Raw genomic sequence first — 27223 nt, forward strand, 5'->3', positions numbered from 1 at the left:
TCATAGGCATATATACATATATATATATAATAAAATTAGAGGAAAAGATGTAAAAGGGAATAATATTGTATTCTAACAATATACTAATATTCAATGCTTTTTTATTATAAACATTCACAATGATTTGTCCATGACTGGATGATGATAACATGCTGTATAGGAAATTATATTGTATATGTTTCATGACTTTTATTCTGTAGTACGATTCATCGTACGAGGTCAGTTTAATTAATGTACAATGGAAACACATTGCTTCTAATTTGGAATACCGTTGTAGCGTTTAGTGTAATTAATAGTTGAAATAATATTAAATAATAGTAATAATAGTAGCCCATTTACTCATTGTCTTCTTGACTCTCTTTAGTTTTTTATTTCTTTCAAAGTACAATATATGTAATTGTATATGCTTTTACAATATTTTCCTTATTGTTATGAAATGACCTCACAGTCGCCGCGTCTCACTGGGTCAAATTGATCGAAGGACGCTCCATCCTGTCTCTCTCTCTCTCTCTCTTCTCCCTTCAATCCCCATTATAACTAGATTATACACAATTTTTCTTGCACTCTACGATAGTCATAGCAATAACTATTTACACACAATAGCACAAATATCCCTAGGACATCTTCGGAACGTTCCGAGGATATTCCCTAAACATCGTGCGCTATCAAGAACAATACACTGACTTATATATAGTTTCATCATAGGGTATAATAGACAAAAATACAGATTGACCAAAATGATCAAGTAGGAGGCAAAGCTAAAGGAGCACGAATGAAAATTCTAATAAAATCCAAGGAGTTTATTAGGAATGGAGAGACTCGCTTGGATGGGTGGTTTTCTAAGGCAGCGACAATCGTGGACTAGTATAAGTTTCCTCGGAGTCCTTGGGAGAACGGAGGATCGAGAGTAGCAAGCGTGTTAGGTATACCGTGGCACGAGAGTAACAGAGCGAGGTTTCCCCACCACTCGATGTAGCAGCACTGTAACGTGCACGGTGCACAATCCTTGGCCACTTTCTTATAAATGAAGCTTCGCCACGAGTTCGCGTCTCATTTGGTCCATCATCCCTCGATCTCTCGCAGGGATCGGCACGTTTTCATAAGCGTGAAACGAGCCGGAAACGCGAGGATCTTGACTCCTGCACTATCCCCCCTCCCAACCGCTTCCAGCTAGACCGGAAACGAGAGGAAGACTCCGTTTTACTATAGGACTTCCTATTCTTCCGCGGCTTTTGCCACTCTTCTTTATCCACCCTAATTTTTCTCATTTCCTTTTCCTCCACTTAACCACATACTTTCGCTCTTGTGCCTCTGTGAACGTGAGTGTGTCTTTGTGTGTGCATGTGCGCTTGTATATGTGTGCTAGCCTCTCCCAAAGGAAAAAGCAGCTCCAAGATTTATCGGTGAGTACAGCATTTTCTAGATTTCCACTTGCTTAACCAGGAGCCACGTGCTTTCGAACGCTCCTTTGCTGAAACAAACGCACTCTTCTCGCGAGATATTTCCGCATTTCAAAGAAACATGGAAGAAAAAGAAGAAACAATGTTTTATATCTCATTTAATGGACAAAAACATTTCGCGTGCATTTTTTGCCCCATTCAAAAAGGAATTTGCATATTGCCAGTGTTATTTAATTGTCAGCGCGAGTAAACTGTGTTTTTCTCGGTGCTTTTACCGTGGTCTTATGACAAACGCTTATCAGGAATTTTTTCGGAGAACGTTTGGCAAAGCTCCCTCGAGGTATCTAAAAAATTTATCGACATTATTTCTCTCGATGCATTCTTGAGGGATGTATACTCGATTGCGTGGCGCGTTCGAGATGGAAATTCCGTAAGTGTTAAGCGGCTTGTGCATAAAAGAATATCTGCATCCGCGGTGCATCGACGAGAACGTCACAAATCGATAGTTTCACGCTGGGAAAATATTTCATCTTGGGGAGTAGCCTGTAAATACTTGCCTTTGCCTCGCTTTAACTTATCAGCCTATAGCGTATTTCTCTCTCTTTTTTCACCCCCCCCCCCCCCTCCCCTCTAGCACCAACACGTCCATCCTTCGCATTTTCTGCCTCCGGCTTCTTCCCTTCGAGCTTTTCACCGAGTTTCACCCGACTAAGAAGCGTAATATCGATACGCCGTTACATTCTTCCAAATTCATTTAATATCTAATCTCCGTTGCCACAGTATTAAAAACTCGATCGAATTTCATAGTATTCGTTGAAAGTTGATGGAATAATCGTATTGGTCAAAGAAACTCAATAATATAGTTATATATATTTTAATTGAACCATTTTCGACGTTAACCCTGCGCGACTACGCCAGTCGACGTTAGAAAATTTGATTGGTTTTATGCAAAGCTCGTGTAGGATCGAATAATTAATTAAACTTTTTAATAAGGCTCGAGAGAAGGTAAGCGACGGTATTCTAAGCGACGAGGAAAGCGATGACGACGCGTTAATATCTGTGTGGGGTGCAGGTTGAACGTATATATTTCAGGTTACGTGAGAAAGGTTTAAACCGACGTGCAAGGCAGTGCAGCAATAAATTATATTGCCTTTAGAGACACGTGCGAGAGAGTGGAAGGCGTATATTATTCGAAAACCGCAAGCAGTATTTTGGCCAAGCTCGGTGAGAGAGCCGTCAGAAGTCAGAGGGCGAGAAGAGTCAAAGAGTTCATCCTTCTTCAGGCGAGCTGCGGCTGCGACGCTGCGAGTGTAAACAAACATTAGAGGCAAAAGATGGAATGGAGGGCTTGCTCGCTGCCACTGCTCTTTCATTCAAACGAAGAGTTTTGGCCACGAAACGAGGGGAGAACTTTTTACTTTCTTCGAGCTAACGTACTCTTTTATTATTAAATTTCAAGAGACTTCCGTTGGATTAAACAGGCAATTGCGCTACCGTTAGTACCGTTCGGTGCATGTACATACATACATGCATGTATACTAGGCGAGCGGCGAGAGAGCTTTCAGTCGAAAGCAGGTTAGGATAAAGGTCATGGGAAGAGACTCGACACACAGCGCAATTACGAAGGTTATATTTATTCAGCAATAGCGAGAAATAAATAGTGAAATTATTTATAGAAATAGCTGGGATATTCCTTAGCGGTGAGCTACTCTTGTAAAACTTACGTCATTAGTGCAGACGACAGAGTTGCGTGCATTTGTGTGGAAGTTTATTAGAATGCAAAGAGAAGCGGCAAGGGGCAAGCTACCGCGCTAACCAATGGGGCGTCGAAACGTATAAAAGCGATAGTTCATAATGTCCAACCTTCGAATTAATGCAAGAATTTAATTAAATCACGTCCACCCGTAAACCACCCACCCACACCTCGCATCCTAAACTCGATTAACGTCTATCCAATTTCCTAAGATTTAATAAAATCTCTTGAAAATTCCACTCTTCCCATGCCATCTTTAATTCAACGATTTAACCTGAAAACTCGGCTTATCTTTCTAGACTCTTTATTCATATCGCACGCTACTCTGCTACAATTTGATATGCTCAGCAATTTAAAACCGAGCCGGGATAGGAAAACAAACTAGCTATATATATTACGTTCGAGCCCTAATCTCTCCTTTCTCCTTTTAACAAAAGGCTGCAGGATAAGAATAACATTTGCTCTCCCAATATTTTACGCGACCCATCTACCCCTGCGGAGAGAGAGAAAATAATGAGATAAAAAGTTTCGTCCTGGTAGAGTTGTGTAATTAATTAAATCATGTAAAGCACGAGAGAATAATTAGCCGGCGAGTGAGACTGAAAAAAGTCCAAATTGAAAGAAATAAAGCGAGATTTCACTTGGTGAACACTCGGGGGAATATAAAAACCACGGTGTAACGATGCTTCGACATAGAATTAGGTGTGATTATCGTAAATTTGCAGTTAAATTATCCTGATTGTGATGCAAACGTGATTTTTAATTTGCAATTCACACTCGCGAGATATAGTGGTGATAGAAACAAAAAAAAAACTATTCTGCACTTACAATGAGACACGTGTGTGTCTCTATTGATAAAATCTGAGAAATATTTTACATTTTGCATAGATATAGGAGTCTGGACCCGTTTCCTAACGGGATTAATCGGTTCCATCGCTATGTTTAAATAATATCGCGTCAATTTTCTTGGAAATTTGCACGTGTTTCTCTTTTATAGACATCCCCTCCGATCACAAAATATTTTCCACTGAGATTTGCACGTGTCTTCAGATTTGCTCCTGTGCATCTCTCTTAATGTACACATGCGTGTATTCGTTTCCATTATCCATAATATCCACAACACTGTCCTCTGCGTGCATCCGTTTACGCGCGAGCTTTGTAACTTGTATCTTGCAGCAACATCAATATAGGTGTGTTTCTTCTGCATAAATGTGTTTACGTTAGTTTCTGGTTTGTGTGCGCGCGCGCGTGTATCGAATTGTTTGTACCCTAGGATATATCGAACGTGTGGATGCTGAGATAACCGAGTAGTAAATGAATACTCCGGAGAACGAATGGACGTAAATTGTGGACAGTTTGTTCCGAAAGGCGCCAACTTAGCCTACATATGTATATATATATATATATATATATATATACGGAGCGAGGAAAAAGTATGAAAACCTTTAAATATTCGGAAACTACGCGTTTTTTAAAAAAAAATTTCTTCTACCAAAATTGTAGATTATTATTGTTCTTCTGGTAAATTTGTGCCCTTGTGTCCTTTCCTTATAATAGCAAAAATATCCCCAGGGCATTTTTATAACGTTCCGGGGATATCCACAGGTCCAGTAGACATGCCGAGGATGTCCCCTGAATATCCTGCGCTATCAGGAAGCTCGTCGAGTGTTTGTAAAGGTCAACTTGAAATTTTTAAATGGAATTATCAAATTTCTACTGCATTTTTTTCTAGCTTCCCTCAACGCAGTGTTCCAAAATACTGTATTGATTTATCATTTCATCTAATAGTTCGGTAGATATTTCTATTGAAAATTATAAACACATATGAACGACTACTCATGGTTCGCAATGGTCACGCATACTACTTCAATCAACCCACACCTATATACAATTTCAAATCGAAATACCTCAGAGACACGATAAAACGTAATGATATATTAATAAAGTATTTTGGAAAGTTGTTGAGATACGAACCACAAGAATTCGCAATAAAAAATATAATTTGATTTAACAATTTCCGAAAGACCTTGACGTGCCCTCCATGAGAAAACACAAGGTCACACGTATGAAACCGATAGATAAATAAAGTTGAGTCTTATTATTTTTATTTGAATGTTTTTTTCTCGAGATTTTTTGGTTCCCAAAATATTTCAAGGTTACCACATATTTACCTTATGATATACACACATTTCACATCAGGGTTTACGTACACAAAAGATGCTCTCGATGGTTCAGCGTTTGATTAATGTGAACACAATGCACCGAGCGATCGTTGCTAATCCGAAATCCAATTACTCGATAAATAATTGTTTCAAACAAATAATATATTAATTAGAATATTTCCTCAAAAGCATAACAATTAAATCATATAATAGCACACCTGTTCGATAGTCTCTTTTTTCTTCAATAGCATTTTACATAATTTACCATGATAAATCACGCGGAATCGGATGCAAAGTATGTTTGGTTTTTATTTTCAGTTATTTTTGTAACGCAACGACTTATTGATAATAGAGTACCGTGGAATAATTGCAGTCCGTTAATTCTGCCGGATTATTCATTCATTATTCATCATTACGCTAGCTATTTATCGGCTGGTATTGAATTATCCAATGAAGAGGAGGAGAGTGGTGGGGGTGTGTAGGAGCGTTCAGTTTCTTTTCTTGAGGGGGGAGTGTGCGGAATTCCGTTGTTGGGGACTTGCTACAGGCTGAAGGTAGGTGTGGTCGTTAAGAAGCCAATATTTTCCGTTTCCACGCGACGGATCACATGCGCGTCGCGCGTCGCGCGCCAAGCCCCGTGCTAACTGGATCATTCTTTTTACTCCTCTGTAACACTTATTTACATAATAATGCAAACCTCGAGTAACCGGCCGGACTTTTTCCAATAATGACTAATATTTCCCGTTGCTGAAAAGTTTTTAGCATCGCGCATTTCATTGTTTTTCTCGCTTAACTGAAAAACCGGATGTGCTACCGCGCGACTCTCCTTGACGATTTAACATTGATCGATAATCAAGTGTAATTGTGGACAACCTGTCAAGTACCGTCAGGATAATAACGCTGACTATTATTATTATTATTGTAGTTTTCTTAAAGTTTTCTTCGATAGTTATCAGGCCGAGAAAAATGTCAATCAAATTGACAAATATTGCAATTGTTTATGACGATACGAGTGATTTCCGGTCGGTTACTGCGGCAAATTAAGAGCTCCCAAGGCTCTCGACAGCTGTTGTACTATATAAAATAACGAGATTATTGAATTCTTTGTAAATTGGACAAGGGGCATGCCCATACTTGGTACAGTATCATTAAAGCCACGTTTAACGATTGGCTTTTTTTCGAGCAACTTCGTCCAATCTCATGAGCAATGAAGAAGTCCTTGTTGCTCATATAAAGTGTCTTATCGGAGCTGAAAATCTCTTTTCACATTTTTAATGCACAACAGTTTTCCTCCAAGTTAATTGATCAAATGTGCACGAGGGGATTAAGAATGTCGCGGATGCCCCTGAATGACGGATTTGTTTAAATATACTTGGGAAAAAATGTAGTATTGTATTATGGAAAGAGGTGGATATTACGTTAAAATTTATATAAGTATCATTAAGTTAACTCGATGAATATATATTTAATTGATGCGATCAAGTTTCAAATTTATTGATTATATGGACATTATATTAATGTTTAAGTATAATTAAATAATTAAAATTAGTAGTGGAATCCTACTTTCAGGCATGTATTTTTAATCCTAGCAAAAAAAGTATCACATTAAACATTAAAAATAATTTGTACAAAAGTAAAAAGCAAGTATCTCTCTCGGATTACTTATTAACAAAATCTTATACACAAAATTATATCATTACAAGCAACATCACTACAAAAGATTCATCAATCACAATACAAATGAAATATAATAATTTAATTAATTCACCAAAACTGAGTTTTATTATGAATAAATTAATCCATTGAATGTGCTGAATCGATGCGACGAACGTTAAAATTTATCGGTTCAAAGTCGTTGTAGAAGTCGTGAAACAATATCGAGTGGGATTAATTGTTTTCATGATGGGAAAGCTTGGGACGATTGCGCGTAATTAGCGAGCCATTCGCGGTCTAAATTACAGCATCGTGGGGGTGACCCGAAATTCGGTTGGTCGACGCTGTGCATAATAAAGGAAGATTGAACGGTGTTTGGCAGAAAGGGGAAATGGGTGAATAAAAATGAAATTCGAATAGGGGAAAAGTCGTTTTCAGGGAAAACGAGTGAAAAGAAGTACCGAGATGGATTTGGAGAAATATTCAACTGAAGAAGTACAGCGTGTATATGTAAATTGTACAGTCGGATGCATCGAAGACTCGCTTGGTTACAGTCAACATTTTTTTTAGCATCTTTGCTATTATACAAATATGTAAGAAAATAAATAAAAATTATTGTACAAAAATAAACGTCTTTGTTTTAAAAGTTTATTCTTTAAAATTTTTGTATTTTTTTTAAACACAACATAGAGGTAAGAGTGGCAGTAACGCGTGAAGCTGTATATGCTTCCGACTGTACAATGTGAGAAAAATCGTTGCGAGTAAGGGAAGAGTAAAAGAGATAGGAATGGTGCGATAACAGTATAAAGCAAACGCCCTCGCGATGATCGTACCAAGCAACGAAAATCGCTATGCGCCACGTGCTTCCTGGGAAATCGCCTGAAACGGTATAATAACCCATCATATTATGAATCGTTCAACAACAAATCGTTATCACCGTTAATTTGACGAACTTTGCTGTTCAATTTCATTTCCTCGTTTTAACCGATTGTACGCCCTCCATTTACGCCCCTGCTTTTTCATAATCGTCATAAAAGTAATGATAGAAGAAAGGGACATATATAACAAGTTAAAATTTTGCAATTTTATCATTTTTATTGCGTCTTTCACTGAGCTGAGTAATACTTATGTCAAGCACCCCCCTCCCCCCTCCCCCCTCCCCCCACATCTGGAAAAGATCCTGCGGACGTCCTTCGTACATTCTATACTCTTCTAAATTTTCTTTGGTTAGTATGAATCAGAGTCTCACTGTCTGTTATACGGACACGTGGTACGCAGCGTGTAGTCTAATCATTATCCTCCAAAGTTGGTAAAATTATAATTATTATTAGTATCTCTGTGGAAATACTGCACAGAGTGTATTATTAGTGTACATATTACACATGCACTTATGGGTCCGTCCGAATCCTTGATTATTATCTTATACGATGTCTTCCTGGAGAGCTTAAGGTCACTCAGGACCACGATAATTCATCGTCCCGTACATTTCGACGTTTACTTACCGCACATTTCTGTTTTATTTCCTTTCCAGGAAGAGCTTCGTAAACGTCATCCAAAAAAATGACATTTCACGTTTCGTCTATACGGAACGTCGCGTCTCTATTTTTCACCCTCTGACGAAACGTTTTTCTTATTCATATAATTTTGCTATAAATTGTGCAGATCGTAAAATTACATATGTCAGAAGTGAACGTGCAATAATGGAGCTATAAAAGTTTATTTTTATCGGTGGTTTTTTAATGTTCTCCATAGTTTACCATTGCTTTTACTACGAAACTAATTAGTCCCAATGTGAAAGAGTTAATTATCAACAGTAAATGATTTGTAACAATTCACACCGTACCAATAACGAGTAAATTAGTTTCTACGACTAGTGTAAGTGTCGCCGAATAATTTTTTTTCTACTTCAATGTCAAAGAAAATCATTTTTGGCAACGACGCGGCATGTTGATTCGTGATCGAGCGAATTCCAATGCTATATAATTTTTAGATCAACCGTGACGAATGGTATTTTCGTTATGGTACCACAACCGGAAGTTGCAAACGGTTAGAGTGCGGACGAAAATTGAAGAAAGTGTCAAATCGAGTTTGACAAATTGGTTTAGCAGAGGTACACCAGTACTATATAATTGATTGATTGATTCGAGTCAATTGGTTTTCAGACTCGTTGAGCATGAGCCGCGATATTCTTTGTTTTGCCTGGAACCGGAAGTGGACGAAGCTATTTACACGGTTGATCGTCAGTGCCCTTTTCCGCTATATACAATATACAACAGCAGCCCCATCATCGATTCCTGTTATCATCAGCTATGTCTCGCCGAACGACCTCCACTTGAATTTCCATTTCCGATTAATAATAACACCGACCCAAGAGAAAAAGTGATAACAAAAACTGAAGCACCAAATATTTTCCAACGTGAATGCAAAGTAGTAAAAAATATGATGTAAGCTCTCTTGCGCAAGTATATTAATATTTCAAAATCAATTGGATCAGGATTGCTGACATAATTGACATTATAAATGTCTATTTACATAATAACCGTTGGTCGATAATTTTTTAAGCTGTTATCTTTAGCCTTTTTCCATCAGGAGTCACGTGACCATTTGCGAAACTAAACCGGATTTTCCTGCTGATCATCGTTCACGCGAATCCCCCACGAGCAGCTGTAATCCATATGAGGAATTACAATTTTTTATTCTTCTCGAACAATGACGCGAAGCTATATTTAAGTCTCGTTGCTGCAAAGGGAGAAAAAAATCTCTACGCTTGGAGAATTTGACTAGAATGTGAACTGTCACGAGTCTATTGAATTAAAATGGTCAAAGAAAAATGTTTGAGTTATAAAATCTTTTAGAGACACGGTTCCAGGTGTAAGGCTAATTTCTTGTACACGGCCAAGAGAGAAAAAGTGGAATATGATTGAAGAGAAAATTGTTAATGAAAATTAAACGAAGCTTTTACCCCGAGGAGCTTTCAAAGCGAATGTTTTCCCGGTTAATGGCAGGATAAATGAGTGGGTAATGCACGACAAGTAACGCTGAGATTTAATGCTATTCCTAATGACATTTCCCCGTTCCATCTCAATGATTTTGGTTCAAGGTGACCGAGCCATGTATACCAGATAATATGCACAACGTCAGAGTTCTCTCACATTGGCTCTCGTGTTCACTTTTGCCACTTCAAGCTCGTTATAACAGTGTGTAGTCCCTTATTGATGATTAGTTTCCTCATCTCCCCCCCCCCCCCCCACTCCTTCCACACTTCTACATAAATTTCTCATATCACAGCATTGACAATGAAATGAAGTGACCGTATTAACAGCGAGATATGATCGTAAATCGCAAACTCGCTAATTAGCCAAGCGATGATTCTTCGCTATATCGTGCCAAGCAACCATTAAAATTTTAAATGATTAAGATGACCAGTTTGCTAATTCCTTGAGAGACAATCCTCCAGACAATTCGTTTCTATCGATATTTATACACGCTCGCTTCGCGTTCTTCGAATTATCTAACAGAATCTGTAATTTGTACCGCAACGGTATACCGAACGGATAATCATAATAATTATACCGAGGAGTAATAAATTATTTATGTAAACCAGCTCCACGAGTGTTTTATTATCTCATCCACCGGTGAACGAGGTGCACGCTGACGAAAAGAATTAAGCGTCGAGCATATTTAAATTGATATACGTCCAGACGAAGATTTCAGCAAAAAAATAAACCGCATCAGAAACGATTATTATGCCTGAAATTGAACTGAATTCACTCAATCTGCATGAATATTGAACATGTCCCTACCTACGATAGTTTTGACTTTTATTAAACGCTTTGCGAGCCCCACGTATAAAGTTACATATTTATAATATATCTTGATTACGAAGAATCTGATGCAATTTACTAATAATCATATGGAATTCCTTTCACTTTTATTCACATTTTGTGCCACACTGATGATTTCTCAACTCGATGCCATTTTTTTTCTTACAATAATTTCTGATCAATTTTGTATAAGTCTATTTTTTATTAATAATGCTTAGGCAAAATACCGAGGTATCTATAATTCTAGATAGAATGTTTAATTTACATTTAGAATTTTAATCGAGATTCAAATGTTATTATTAAAATTCCTGTTTCTAAATAGAATTGGGGTTATGTTAGGATTTCGAGGAATTTGCGTTTTAGCTCGCAGCCGTAGTTTATCTCAATTACAATCCGTTGACATAGTACTACTCGGAGTACATGGTATAATTAGTGAGTTAAAACCGATGAATCTCTCGATTGCATTGGAATAATATTAATCTGCCTCTCGAAAGGTTTAATCGTACGATCCGATTATCACGCATGCATCGATTTAATTAATTCCCACCAATTTCCACGTATTAAAAGCGCCTTGTACAACCTTCTGCTTTTTGTACATTGCAAAAATATCATTATACTTATATAGTTAGCTTCGTTGAGTATCAGAAAATGGCGGAAAATGCAGTAAACAAAATGGCGGATGAATAGTGGATCTCGAGGTAGCGCATATTTCAAGGGAAGAGTAGGTTATAATTTCGTGTTATGGGTTATGAAAGAAAGCAGAGAGATAAGAAAATCTAACTGGATGGAGATATATATATATATATATATACGGAAAGATAAATAAATAAGCAATGGAAAATATGAGAGAGGGAGAAAGAGGAATAGAGGCCATTTTCCCTGCTTGCAAGTACATTTTTTTCTTTCTCGCTTACGAATAAGAGACTCTTCCTGCTGGATCATACAGAGCATGATCTATGAGTGCAGCTGGAAGGATGCTAATGCTTTCTTTGAAAGTTGTTCTTCCATTATTCCGCTTCTGTGTATCATCCCGTATTCTTTCAATTTTTCCTTTTATACAAGAAACACTGAAGATACTTGGTATAAGAGACTACACGCCACGCTCGTTTTATTTGCATTATTTTTAGTCTGAATGATGCTCAATTTAATTATAATCGCTCGAATGACTCTATTTTTTAAATTAACAGATTAATTTTTTAATATATGTGTAATCAAATACCTTTATTGAAATATTTTACATTATTCCATTTCGATTTATTATCTCGTGTTTTAATTTTCCTTTCATACATAAGAATCACTGACGATTCTTGGTACTAAATAATACAAGCTATACACTCGCTTTTGTCTGCATTCTTTTTGTTACAAATGATGCACTATTTAATTATTATCGCTCGAATGATTCTATTTTTTAAATTAACAGATTAATTTTATGTGTATGTATACAGATACCTTTATTGAAAAACATTGAATTATTCCACTTGGATTTATTATCTCGTATTTCAATTTCTCTGTTTGCACAAGAAACACTGACGATGCTTTCTCGGTAGCAAAATTGGTACGAGTGACGTCACTGGTACCAATTTTCCTATCAGTATTGTCATAAGAGGATACAAGCTTTGCTTCTAATATTTTCAGTACAAACGAGGCTTAAATTAATGATGATTGCTCCCGTAATTTTATTTGTGGAAATCGATAGAATTAATTTTAAATATATTATGTATATGTACATATACCTTGATTAGGATATTTACAGGTAACCATGTTGACTTCATTGGCCCAGAAGCTTCGCTTCCTCTACAAGCCCTACGCCTTGGCTGTGGTCTCGATTGGATACGTGCTGGGTGAATTGGGCCATTATTTAATCGGTAAACGATAATTATCCAACTACGCGAATCAATTGCAAATTGAAATGGTAATATCGAAATTCTATCATTACTGATAATTTGCGATTTAAGGGGTGACGAGCAAGGCAACAGCGATAGATTTACATTATGGTGATATTTCCTGCCAACTAAACACAACATCTTTCTCAATAATTCAACTGCCGGTTCAATGCGAAACTGCCAATAATTCTGACTAGTAAGTATACAATATCTTTTATTCAACGATTAAATTCAGCCATTTCAACGATAATCTCCAGGACGTTTATGAAAACTCGTTAATTCCTTTGCGAACCGACTCTTACGAGTCGTTCGTAAATCGATTTATAAACTTCAACCCAATAATAAAAGCTTCGTACATTTTCATTGAAAAGTTAACCTTTGACCTTGGACGAGTGATTTGAAAGCAGATTTCATTAAGTTCTATTCGATGCAAATAATGGCTTAGCTAACAATCCTACGTCGTTATGCATATATTGAACACTGCAAATATAATATGTTATAGTACACTATACAAATTTGTACGCCCAAGGTATATTCCATTTCATAGCTGCAGCTCATTGGAACTCAACAGATCTAATTACTGCCAGTGAAATTACAATAGAAAAAAAAAAGAGAAAATTAAGAGAGTATTCGTTCTAAATAAGGATGTTTGACCATGTTATACTTAGTTTAATTCTAGATTGATATATTTTGAGATTATTTATATTACATATATTATTATATAGTCCACATAAATTTGTACAAGCAAGATGTATATTTAATTTGATATAATAGCTGCAACTCATTGGAACTCAACGGATCTAATTACTGCGAGTGGAACTACAATGGCCTTGGACTGGACTATCAAATCCTGGCGGGGCCCAGCTTCATCGCGGTCTTCACGATCGTCGGGGTCCTCCTGGGATTCGCCGCCGATAGATACAATAGGTAATCGAGAAGAAAAGAGAGACAAGACAGGACAGAGAGATAGAGAGAGCGAGAGAGAGAGAGAGTGCCTGGACAAATTCAGCGTAAACTCGTGGCAGTTCTCGAAGTAGCACAATTTTCCAGCGACGTACCCATCGAAAATACCAATTTTCCAGCCGTTTCCCATTCGGCCCGAAAAAACACTGAAATTGCATCGCTTCATACGAAAGTTAAGAGGCAATCTCCTTCTTGGCTCCTCTTATTATCACTATTTCCACTCGACGGACGAACGCAAAAAGTTTCAGTATTCTTCACGCATGGATCCATCTCTGATTATTCGCGAGCCAGGAGAGATATGGGATTGGCTAAGGAGAATTGATCAACTTTTTTTATTGCAGAGTAAGGATGCTGGCAACGTGCACCCTTATTTTTAGCGTGGCTATCATATTGATGGGCGCCGTGAAAGAATACTGGCAGCTGGTTATCCTTAGAATGGTGCTGGCCGCTGGGTGAGTTTTATTATCAATAGTTACATTTTGGGAGTATATATATAGTTTTATCCCTTTGTTGATATCGGAACTTTTCATTGGATCTCCAGTGGAGGTTCGATAGTGTCAAGTTGCTGGGTCGATAATTCAATTGGGAATAATTGCGATTATTATGGTCATTTTCGACAGTAAATTACATTGAAAATTTTTTCGGAAAATTACAACGATCGTCATATAGGCAACTTTGTAAACATCGTCTGTCGTTGTAAATTTACACAGGGCTGCAATGAAGAAAAATTCAATCGTTATGACTGTGAAATTGTTATTAAATTAAAAATGTAAATTTACAACGACAGGTACGAGTCTGGTGCTATCCATGTAATTTTTACGGATATTTTATTAAACCGAAATTAAATTTTAAAAAATTTCTGTAAAATTACAACAAAAGTGGTGCAGGGTAACTTTGCAACTCACGTCTATCATGTAGATTTACATAAAATTGCAGAAAAACAATTTAATGGATTTATTGCTGGAAAGTTGTATCGAATTAAAAATCTAAATTTCTCCAATTACAATCGTGGGCAACTTTGTAAGCCGCACTGTCGTAATTTTTACAAAATTTTTTATATAGTACAGTGTTAATGAGAGAGAGACATGATGATATTAACAGGGAAGCTGGGTGCAATCCCTTGGCAACTGGACTTCTATCCGATTGGTTCCCAGAAGAGCAACGTGGTCTTGTCATGTCGATTTTCAATTGGGGCATCTATGGAGGATACGGAATTGCGTTTCCGGTTGGCCGTTACGTGCCAGAAATAAATGCCTGGGACTTGGTAATTATCGCTGTAGAAATTTTTCAATCCCAAACGAAACAGCAGCGCTTATTTCCACCTGATATGCGTGAAAATGGACAATTTTACAGCGCGCTTTACGAATATTTACAGGGCTGGAGGGTGTGTTACTACGGAGCAGGAATAATCGGAGTGATAATCGCTATTTTAACTGGACTGACGCTAACCGAACCAGAGAGGAAAACAATTGGCGAGGAAACGAGCAGCGATACGAAGAAGACTTCCCTGTGGAAAGTTATACTTCAGCCACGAATAATACTTTTGTGTCTGGCAGCCAGTATCAGGCATTGTGGTAATGAACATTTTTCACCAGGCTTTAATCCGTGCAGTTATACTATATATATATATATATAATAATTCAACAGACACTTGAACTTACTTGGTAATTAATTTCCAGGTGGCATGTGTTTCGCGTACAACTGCGATCTGTACTACAGGGACTATTTTCCTGATTGGGATTTGGGTTGGTGGCTGTTCGCGGTAACGATCGTTATTGGAAGCATTGGGGTGGTCGTGGGTGGTGTAATCAGCGACAAATTCGTCGCAAAGCTGGGAATCAGATCTCGCGTTGCCTGCCTAGCAATAAGCCAACTTATTGCCACTCCATTTGCCTTCGGCTCCGTCTACTTCAATCCCCAATGGGCCATGATCACCCTAGGAATTTCCTATTTCTTCGGTCAGTTTCCTCTGATATTCCTAGATTTTACTATATAAATCTATAGTATATTTTTATAAGTAAAATGAGTTGACTTTATAATATCACGTTACTTGACTATGATACTCCAATATTTTATATTTGATTTAATTCAGTGTATTGAACGATGCGATCGTGATTAGTTAAGGGAAAATGAGAATTAGAACATTGAAGGTATTACAGAATTAAAAATGGAGAGAAAATTTGTATTTTTAACATATCCTTAAACGTGATTGAAAAAAGTGCTGCAGTCAAACAATTCGAATATTGTGTTTCGATTTTAGAAAAAATAATTGACTTTTGTTTTTTCGTTTATTCTACTCTTGAACGATATAGTGTATAATAAAGTGATATTGATTTGTACAGCTGAGATGTGGTTTGGAATAGTTTTCGCTATCGTGGTTGAGATAGTTCCTTTAAATATGAGATCGACCACCGTTGGATTCTTCCTCTTCGTTATGAATAATATTGGAGGAAATCTGCCAATTCTCGTTGAACCTACGAGGCTAGCCATCGGTTTCCGGGAATCTCTCTATATTTATTATGCTGGCTTTTATGGAATCAGTAAGTATGGATTGACTGACTGACTACCAAAGGATGAATATTAAAATGTACCCGTATTCGATACATCTATAACACTTGCGGCAAAATTTACAGAATGTTTAATATTTTAGGTTCAATTATGTTCTTAATGACCATGTTCCTGATGGATGGCCCTAAGAAACAGAAAACTATCGAAACAGGACCAGGATATGACAACAGAACCTTCACGAATGACGAAGGCACGATGGAGCTACCTCGGTTACCCCCCTCTTACAGGCAAAATAATGAGAATTCTCATTTATAACGTTTAACCATTTAGAGAACCAAACACTTGTACATAACTTGCACGTCTTCTCGGGAGATTTTGCATTGTCCTCTACTGATAAAAAATCTTACCAATATCTTGTTGATCCAGGATAAACCAGAAATATGACTAAGTAGTTTTCTCGAATCTGATAAGTCACGTGATATCCCTGAACTTGTACATAAGCTCTATTTCTTACAAATTGCGGTGTATAATTCCGTGAAAATGAGATACTGCACTAAAACGAATCACTCTTGAGAGATTTTAATATCTTGTAAGGTCATTAAGCATGGCTAATATATAATAAGGATTTAGTTAGGACTGATATTTAATGTATGTTTTTCATTAAAATCAAGTTACCATAGGCTATTAGTTAGCTGTATGCCATTAATAATTATGTATTACTCTACTGTAAGATGATTGATTAAACTAGTTAATAGGAAGTTATAAAGGTTCTTATAAGAAAAAAGAACAAAAATTTTTAACGTTTCAAAAACGTTTAATTTAAGACGAATAGTTTAACATAAATTAAATTAAGAATACGCGTGACATTTACAGTGTTATCACATGTTAGAAACAGCCGGTTTCGCTCTCGCACACGGGTATATAAAAATTTACAATGTAAAACTAATTATGGAGAAAATGGAGACGCTTAATGATGATGTGTATAAAGTTTCGGTGTACATATACATACAAATATTAGGCGTTACCTATAGGAGATTCTCTCTTTCTTTCATATTTTTATGTACAAATTATTTAATATAAATAAAAACATCTATTTGTAATGTACAAAAATCATTATTAAATTTTCTCGTTTCAAGGTCCTATTTAAGACTTGTCATGAGTTGCTGTGTACATATTTACAGAAACATATATAATAATAAATTCGTTTACTGAAGTAATAGGAAGGCGAACGGACCATCAACTGGATAAGTGGTTTAGCTGTAAACGACAGACTTGTGCTAAAATGAGTGGTCTGTCCATTTGCTTGTTTCTCGCGCAGTACCAAATGCTTTTACAGAGAATGTCGATGGAGAGAGAGAGAGAGAGAGAGAGAGAGAGATCGATAGATATAAATACTAAAAACCTCGCAATTTTTTTAGGCTTTTTCTTAATATCACGCAAGTATCTCGATAAAAAGAAAGAAGAATAATCGAATAATTCAGATGCACATGCTTATCATTAAGGATAAATGACGTAGATAAATAAATAAGAACAAATGATGTTTGAAAAGCTGAGAAATTTGTAATCTGATACTTCAATTTCCTGCTTCTATTTGGTTTTTGCATAAATCTCTAATGGCGTCGTTATAGACGAACCATCTAGAACAGTACAAATTACGTTTAGCTATAGGAACCATGCCACCATTTGAGCATTAATCTCCGTATAAGGTTACACACCTTCCATATTCGCTTATTGCATCTCAAATTTTCTCACCAAGCCCTATATCGCTTTTCACCGAGAAAACGAGAACTTTCTTTCGTCTCCACTGACTACGCTTTTGGTACTGAACTTCCCACAAGTATTCGTTACTGAGAAAATTCGATAAATCGTGTCTCTCATTCTCGAAAAATAAGCTTTTCACCTCTTATTCTCAGAGAATCAGGCGAATCGTATTATAGTGACCATTGATTGCATAGACTAATATTTATTCACAAATCTTCTCAGTCCTTTATATATATATATATTATACTAATAAATATAAGACGCAAATTAAGAATTAAATATTACAAAAAATATCGCATCGGGTTTACGCATAATCGTCTTAATAATCTATAAATTATTCGATTATGTTCCCTTTAGTAATTATGTACATGTTTAAATTATCTTAAATTTATAATGAAGAAGAAGAGATGGATGAAGTACATCGTGCTATATGGAATATCAATATCTATCGTGGCCGAGTTTTCTGGCAGGATAAATTATTCTTATATGTATCAAGCTTTTGTCCCAAGGTTTACACGATAAAAATCCAACACTTAATTTATCTTAAAATAAAAAAAACAGAAGCAATCAGCCACGAAGATAGCAGTCTTTCCATCAGAAACTTGACAAAGTTCGTTCTCGTTTATTATCCGAGGGTTGATCTCATTAGAACTTTGGAACGCGTTTACATTATCGATTCTTTTCTTCGGGTTTCAGTGCTGCGGCATTTAAAAGAATTGTATAAACCTATTATTTTTTTAGCAAAATCATTGCTATTCTTTGGAAATGGAGAATGACGCAGGCCTCGAACGATGCAACTAGCACTCCTCCGTGGAAGTACTGGAGATCTGAGTGCTTGCACCACTGGAGAAGCTACTTCTACAAGTCTCAACACCTAGCGCTGTATCAGGAACCTGAACGAACTGTACCTTCTCCTTGGGCCATCTACTTCTACCATAAACGCAATTAAAAATATTATATTTACTGTCCAATTCTAGATGACTCAAAGTGCTACTATGCCTACGTTTCAGTACTTTCTTCGCCATCAAACTTCGATTATTCTTATAAGACAATTCCTTCCTGAAGCAGAAGAACTTCCTCAATTCTCTTTTGACTCGCTTCGAACGATAGCCAAAGAGCAATGGAGTGACGTAAGTAGCCAAAATATGAAAGCTCAAAGCCATAATGTCCAGAGAGTGTGGAAGATTCTTGTTGGAGTACTCTGGTACATTCTTCACTATCAAGAGAATCACATATGGTGACCAGCAGATCAGTCCCATTACAATTACCAAGGCACTGACTCTGGCAGCTCTGGTTTCTTCCCTATACTTGAAGAGAGAACCATTGCTAATTCTGTGCTTCAATGAATTGATATAGCTGGAAGTGCTCTTTACACTGGCGGTTCGTTGAAGTCCAGCTTTATTAGGGACAGGGGTGATGGTTACTATGGGAGGCAGCAAAGACGTGGAAGCTTCTGTAGATTTCCCGTCAAAGGAGCAACTCCTCTGCTTTCTAGACTTCCCCTCGAGTCCTTCCTCTCCAAGTCCAGTCTCCTCGATGCCTTCAATGGGAACATCGGTAACCTCGACAACGTTCTCCACTTCAACTTCTTCAAATTCAGGTGAGAATGGAACTTGGTCGATACGGATGTTCAGACAATTGCTCAATTCATACTGATTCAACGGTGTGAATAGCCTACAACTACCTCGACGGTCTCGCATTTCCGGTACCTCCAAGGTATCCTTCAGTCCTACCTCTCCTTCGCTCTCGGATTCCTCGCAGACCCAAAGATTCCTCTGATTGTTCTTCGCCAACAATTCTTCGTACATCAAATCGTGAGAGGATTTTCTTCTTCTGTCCGATCCTCCATCATTGAATCTGCTTCTGACCAGATCAACGTAGCGTCCCCCAGTCTCGTTCAATTGCTTCTCAAGGAACTCAGCCTTCAGGAGGGATACCGGAATCCTCGAGTTTGCCACTTCCGGTGTCCCAGGAGGCTTCTGAGGACTCACGTCCAGTCTGTGGGATCCTACGGTAAAAACCACGCCATTGACCGATGACCCGTCCTCCTCCAATCTATCAGAGAGACCACCGTCCGAAGCCGAGGTGGACATGGTGCGTCCCCCACGTGGTTGAGCCGTTTGAGTCGTTTCGCTAGTCTCGTCTATGGACGACAGACTAGAGATTTTTGGTATCCTTCGGAATTCCTCCACTTCCGGTTGTAGTTTCGCTGCGCCTTGTTGTTCCTCGTAGCAGAAGCTCCCGCAGGACAATATGGGCCTCGACCCGGTTCTTCTAGTGCGTTCGGAATTCTTGTGAGCTGCGGAGTAGATGCTGATGTATATCCAGCAGACCCCGACGAATGGCACGAGGTAAGCGAATACGCTGTAGACCACGGAGTATATCAAGCCATATGTGATCGCAAGTGGGCTCGAGGCGCTCTCTCGCGATGCAATGGTGAAGCTTGAGTCGTCGTTGAACTCTTGAACAGCTAGCGACGTCAGAACGTTGACGAGTGTCTCTCGGAATTTCCAGTCTTTGTCGATGATGACTGTCCTATTTGCATGGGGACCGATAGATTTTTCATGGATCGACCGGGATATCGTGGTGTCTCGGTCAAAGTTCAAGCTGGTGTTTCGTTGAGTAGTGCAGGAGAGCCAGAGGCTTCTGGGTTGTGGGTTCAGTGCTGCCACGATGCCAAACGACAGCGAGACTACCCAAACTCCCAGGATGAGAATGCCAGTCTTCAGTTTGTCTATTCGGGAACGATAACGCAGTGGATCTACCACTGCAAAGTACTGGTCTATAGCTATCAGCAGTACTGACAACACCGATGACGTCGTCACTAACGCCGTCGCCCCTTCCGATATTGCGCAGATACTTCCGGTTCCTTCCGCTGCGTACGACGACAAGGGGGCGTCCAGCATCAACAAGGGACTCAGAATTGCGCATGTCAGCAAATTCGATACTGTCAGGTTCATCACGAATCTGCAAAAAAAAAACAACGTTCCATTATCGTGAATATTTATCAATAAAGCCTTTCTGTCTTTTGTTACAACCCGATTATGTTACAGCCGAATGCGTCGTGACGCGAAATAAATCATTTTTCCTCCCTGCTCGAATCTCTATTATCCTATTACCACCTATTTCGATTTATCATTCAATCCCCTTTGTTTTGTTTTGGTTTTTTTTGCGACAAATTCTGTTAGCCGCGTCATAATATTTCAGCGTGCTAATCTGGGAGTACATTTTCATTGGCTCTCTCACTTCACTGTTATTCTATGCTTCATGTTTTATTCCAGCGAAGAACCTCTTCTAAGGATTGCAGTATTATCTCGATGGTATAGCAACTTTCAGTCCGTGATTTGTTAGTCGTTACTTTCAATTTATAATTCAATCCAGTTGTTATTCTCGAGTTTATTTCACTGCAGCGAACGTCTATGTGTATTCTTAGTGTATTTTGCATTGATAAAGTTGAGAACAGATTTCGGTTGGGCTTCGCTTGATTTTTATTGCGCTATATTTTAACGGTCGGTGGTTGTTTACAGTTTCTCATTCTCTTTATTCGTGGTAGTATCTTATTAGGTCTCGCGCGCGCTGCTATAGCAAAGTTTAAATTTGGATTTTCGTGGTGCGTGATTTCGCATGGAAATGACGTTCGGAGTCTGGGAGTTTTACGCTTTTCATTTTATCGAAAGTATTGGCGTTTGACGTGGAAAAATGGTAGATGCCAAAAAGTGTAGATTTTCGGGAAATATCGGCTGTGCTCGCCCCGAGAGCGCATAGACGGATACATGGTAAGAAATTCAATTCTCGACCCACTTTTGCTTACGGGACTGTCACGAAGAGAGTACCGGAGTCGATTTAGATTTTTCTACAGCTCAAAGCTAAGAATTTCCCATCGTTTTCGCAATATTTTCAAATCAATGCTTTAATCTTTTTTTTACGAGTCGACAGTGATTTGATCAAATATCGTAGCGCAGGAATATCGTTCAGGATAAAGAAATTCGAGCAAGGTGGAATAGTTTGTGAAGCGAGAATGTAGGTTATAGCCCGCGAGAGTTGCTTGTTTCTTAGAAGTGCGCAAATATCGCCATTGTGATGCAGATTCGTATACTACGGAATTAGAAGTCTGCTTAGTTTCGACCATTCTCAACTTCTAGTTCACCAAATCGTTACATTCGATTATTCTCAAACCGAGTGCAAACATAGTGCTGGTTTATTATTTCTCTTTATAAATTTGGAAATGTGACAATAGAGTCGATAAGCGGAGGAGACAAATTATATTTAGAAATCGTATGGATAACGATCGAGGAAAGATTAACGAGGATGGTTCAGGTGCGATTTTCTCACAAAAAGGCGTTCCACAAAAGTTATATATATATATATATATATATATAGGGACGAGGGGTGGGGGACAGGAGTGAGGAGAGACATCTGTCGCCTATTTCGTCAAGATTATCAGGATTTCCAGCGTCACGTTTTCTCTTCTTTCATCCCTTAACGCTCGATCGATTCTAACAACGCAAAATCCGCAAAAGAAACATCGGAGGGTTATTGTAGAGGGGGAGCCAAGGAAAAAAAGCCCTCGCGCAGAAGGAAGTTGACTCAAGGTCAGCAAATATACTGGTTAGTCTTTGCATAAGCAACTTCGTAAAAAGCGAGTATTGTTTTCACGCGACCTTCGGTTCCTTATAGTACTGTCGCGAGGACACCGAATGCCATTATCGTCTTGAAATCGTAACGCCGCAGGACTAAAACTCTCTTTTTCCTTCAGAAAAACGGCAAAACTGTCCCACACTAAGATAAAAAGGAAATAAAGGGACTTTTCTTTTACCGCCGAGTACCATAATCCCCTCAGTCATACCCGGCAAATCAATTTCTCAAGTTCTCTCACATGTGCAGTAATTTTCTTGCAGAACATTTCGGTTGATGGAGCATCTCGACTAATTCCTCGAGATCTCTTCTTCTTCTGGACTTATTTCGATCAAGACGAATGTTTACGCGCTTTTACCACTAACCCCCACTCCCCCCAGCCATCATAGCAACGGAAATATTCCAGGGAATGGACCAAAGCAACGCTAAATCGTTTCGATGTTTTCGACACGCGTCAATTCATATCGATGCTACTACCAAGACATCCGAATCCGTCGTTGATAAAACTTTGACTTCCACTTGGCCTCGTGGCATCATTCGAATAATACGAAACTGCAAAACAAAGGCTTTGGTCCGTGTATAGCCTCGTGTCTTCGTATTTCCAATAATAATATTTCAGCCTTTTTCATTGAAACAACATTTTTATCGTGCGAAGTATTCCGTGATTGTTTGTTCGTTCTTTTTCTCCACCGAACGGTGTAAAAAGAGGATCGATAAAAGTATAATAGGAACACCGACCGTATTCGGTAAAGCGCGAAGATTACAGTAATCTCCGCGAGGGGCGGCTGTCGTGCGTGTATACGAACTGCATTTTAGAGACGCGCGCGGAATATAGCCAACTGTTTACCCCGTCCATCAAAATAAAAGTTACTCTCGTGGGGCACCTCAGCATCGGCGACGCTCACTCAAAACGAACTGGCTGACGTCAGCTCGCAAAAATCGAAATACCGCTCGGATTAACGTCGTTCCACTTTTCCATGATTAGGTACCTGCAATCGTGTCAATTTCGAGTCGATTCTTCCGATTTCCGTTATTCCCTTATACATTGCGAACCAATGCCACATACCAGATTTCAAATTTTAACCTACAGCTTAAAAGTGTCCCCAATAAACAGTGCTCTCTTCGCTAAAACTCTTCAGTGAGCATTAATTTAATGAATGTTTCAAAAGGAAAGAGTTTCATTAAAATGGAATGATACATATGGACAGCGAATTAACCGTTGTGTGCCGAAATTGCAACGCGATTGTGTTTTACTTTTGTTTGTGAAGCTTATTTGTGTGACGTAAGGTTAGATTTCCTGTGTGTGTGTGTGTGTGTGTGTGTGTGAGAGAGAGAGAGAGAGGAAAAAACGAGAGTCTATTTATTAATTGACCTGTAAATAGCCCCGAGCTTGACGCAGGTGTTTAACCGAAAATCTTGCCGACTACGTAGTCTGGACGGAAACGCCATATCAACGTCAACGTGTAACGAGGCGTCGACCGTGTGCCAAATTAAGGAACAGACAGGATGCTTTTGCCAGTTTCGCTCAAGCCACGTCAAATATTCCATGGATAACCGCTCTACTTGAGTTTCGAACAACAACAATTACGAACGTTTTCAATCGAGATTAATCTTCTCGAGCTTAAAAAAAATGTACCAGTAATTAATCCGTCGAGATAATTAACATTATTGTAATTAACTGGAATAAAGTATTTTTAGAGATATCGAAAATATATTAATGGGTAAATTTCAAGAATCGATGTAAAGTTTTTCTCAGCGTGTCGATAGTGTGGGGAGAAAATAAAATTAAAAATATCCATGATTTCACTTGGAGCACTTTTCTCTGTGTACTGCAGAAAAAAGTTTTTGCAGCCAGTGGAATATTAAATTTAGTAACGCCGCTGTTACGTGTAACGGGTCAGGCGTTTGCTGTTGTTAATAGCTGATTATAAAGCACTCTCATTATCCGTTCCATATTTGCAAGTGCGAATCTCTAATTGACTTTAAAGCTCTGAGCGATTAATGCACATTCCACGTGCATTACGCTTTCTACTTTTCATGCTAAATCTAAAAGGAATTCAATCATGTCGAAATAATACTTTAACCTTAATATCTTCACCAATTGCTAATGGTGAATGGGAAAGCTCAATATCAAAGAGAAATATGAGATGAGATCCCTCTGATAGCTTGAAAAATTTCTATTATACATAAAATTTTGCATAATTTCACGCGAGGTGTATCTGAATTATTAAATTGAACACTCGATTCTTTGTTTCGGGCAAATATTAATTTTTTGAATAATTTTTCGATCATCGAACGAATAGGGTGGTCTTTTTAAAAATCCTTTCATTCGAGATAGAAAAAAGTGACAGATTTTTTGTTCACTGGACTTTGGACTCTGCGCGTTCACCGGTCAGTAGTTTTAGATAGGTATGCATCAGACTGCCTACGAATTTTATACTCCAAAGTACGAAACGTCATCGCTAGTCATTGTCCTATATTTTACATCACACATGAGTATAATAAAAAGTTTATCAAACGCATTTGCAATCGTACTACGAATTATCTTGAGAATAAAATACAATTGCAAATCAGATAAATTCAGATTATAATTAGTGGATTATCAAATATTGTTCTGCGACATCTTGAAAGTGTGTAATTTTAATTTTTAGCCAAGCATCTTTGGACGATTCGTACCTATATCATTGCTTTGTTTGGCCCAGACACCTTAACCAAACGGTTAATAATAGTTCATGCTCAAAGTTAGTATGACTGCATTAATAAACATCAAGTTGAAGATACTTATTCATTCCATGCATTGCTTACGAATTATTTTATCCTACGCACATAAATACACACACACACATACACAGAAGCTAAGAATACATCTCACTTTACCTTCAAATCATACTACCTGATGTATTCTCTACAAGTCAATTTAATACTATCCTATCAAACGAATCTTTTATCTTCCCCTTGTGTTTCAACGAACGACTCTGGGTCCTGACAAAAATTGAAAATGTGAAAAACTTTTCAACGGGATGGAGAAAATTGCGAGGACCTGACTTTGACCAGCTTTCCCTACAGTCTATCTAGCACGTCTGATAAAATCTTTGAGGATATATAGAAGAAGAGAAAAAATCAATATTACTTTATCAAAACTTCCTCCGTGTATATATTTGAGAAAAATCCCGCAATATTAATCGTGTGAAAAATATTAATAATTTAACGTGTAAAAGTGCTAGAATTGGGAAGCAATCAACTGCAACATTTATAACGCTTCCCCCCTGTTGCGCACATACAAGAGCGACAATAATCGAGTTTTATTAAATTTCCGGAAAATGAATGCGCAGAGGTGAATAAATCATCGCGAGGAGGCAGTGACATCGTAATGCAGTTTTGCAGAACTTTTTCGGACATGGCTAATCGAAATTTCCCAAACGCAATAACGAGTACTTGCAATAAGCTCGTAAAAATGAAATACGACTCCCAGATGTCTAGATGATCCAGCGGTGAGAAATATATGGCAGGATAATTGGTTCGAACAAACGAGCTACAGGCTTCTAAATCCAAAAATAGAGTTGGAAGATCGAAAGGTTAATTCTAATCTATCGCGTGATCCTATCGCCAAGTTTTTTCTCACTTTTTCGATCCTTCGCTTCTCTCTCAGCTGATTGCAATTAGCTGGGATCGACTTTTAATTTCATCGATCTCGTTTTTTCACTGCGAATTTCTACCGGCCATCAAAACGAGGCTTTCGGTCGTTAAAATTCGGAGGTGATTTTACGGATGGCGGAGATATTTTTTTCAACGGTAATTATAACGGACGGGCGTAATATGAGAAAATGGCAGCAGAGGGAGAGAGAGAGAGAGAAAGAGAGAGACGAAGACACGGCGCTTCGGTCGCGGTGGCTAGCGAGGAGCCGAGGGAGCGCGTTTCCAAGCATTCGCGGTCGTCATCGATTTGAATGATTGCAAAATTGCTCGTCTCATCATTCGTCACTCTTCTCGGCCAGCAATTACGTACTCTGCCAGACAGTGACTTCATTCATGGTTTTTCTGCCTTCTGTCAGTGGGCAGATCAAAGAGCAGCTGCACACGCGACCTCCGGGTGACTGGCGGACGCTCAAAGATTTTCTCTCTCACACACACACTCGTACAAACCTGGATACACTCTATTTATTTCCGACTCGACAAAACTCGTAAGTTCCGATGGACAAAAATTAAAACTGCTTGCGTGTGAAAGTTTCAGAGGAAATGTCGAAAAAATAACGGTTATTTTCTTCTTCTCAAGAAGAGGATCTATAGATTCAAGAAATGTGAGGTATTAGGGGTTAAGAGTACAGAGTAATATTTAACGTGACCGTACACTCCGTTATTCAGTGGATTTTATAGTTGACACCAGAAACAGATTCGTGGCCCAAGATTGACCGTTTTCGAAAATTTGCAACAATTGCGAAACATAAACAGAGAGAAACAGATAGTGTAATGTCACATTTTCAAGTATACCTAACGTATAGCTATACGTTTCGTTTTCAGGCAGACTTTATAGTCGCTCCCAAACCACAGATTCGTGACCCAAAACTGTCCAGTATTAAAAAATTTGCAAGACTTGCGAAAGATAAACAAAAACTGACGGTAGCCGCTCGCGGTAAAAGTTGAAGCTAACAACGTAAATAAACAAAGGAAGATAGTGTAATGT

The 27223-nt window shown here is 38.2% G+C and overlaps 2 protein-coding genes across 6 annotated transcripts in view; one reads left to right on the plus strand and one right to left on the minus strand.

Annotated features, from left to right (window-relative positions):
- The first annotated feature begins 1082 nt into the window (after positions 1 to 1082).
- On the plus strand, positions 1083 to 16462 carry LOC136785907 (cis,cis-muconate transport protein). Its single transcript, XM_066747268.1, has 10 exons — positions 1083 to 1403; positions 12546 to 12657; positions 12748 to 12871; positions 13450 to 13602; positions 13980 to 14090; positions 14740 to 14902; positions 15014 to 15212; positions 15318 to 15596; positions 15981 to 16178; positions 16289 to 16462. The coding sequence occupies exons 1-10, from the start codon at positions 1356 to 1358 to the stop codon at positions 16459 to 16461; spliced, it is 1560 nt and encodes a 519-aa protein (XP_066603365.1). The 5' UTR covers positions 1083 to 1355; the 3' UTR covers position 16462.
- A 15-nt stretch (positions 16463 to 16477) lies between these two features.
- The window catches only part of LOC136785906 (uncharacterized), a 47206-nt gene continuing 36460 nt past the window's right edge, over positions 16478 to 27223 (minus strand). For all 5 annotated transcript variants that reach the window (XM_066747265.1, XM_066747263.1, XM_066747264.1 and 2 more), the window contains one exon: positions 16478 to 20874. In XM_066747265.1, coding sequence (XP_066603362.1) covers positions 18705 to 20874 — 2170 coding nt within the window. In that variant the 3' untranslated portion in view covers positions 16478 to 18704. The remainder of the gene's footprint in view (positions 20875 to 27223) is intronic.

This window comes from Prorops nasuta, unplaced genomic scaffold (genome assembly GCF_024137725.1).
Source record: "Prorops nasuta isolate Cenicafe-Biocafe unplaced genomic scaffold, Cenicafe_Pnas_1.2 PNAS00003, whole genome shotgun sequence".
Classification (NCBI taxonomy): domain Eukaryota; kingdom Metazoa; phylum Arthropoda; class Insecta; order Hymenoptera; family Bethylidae; genus Prorops; species Prorops nasuta.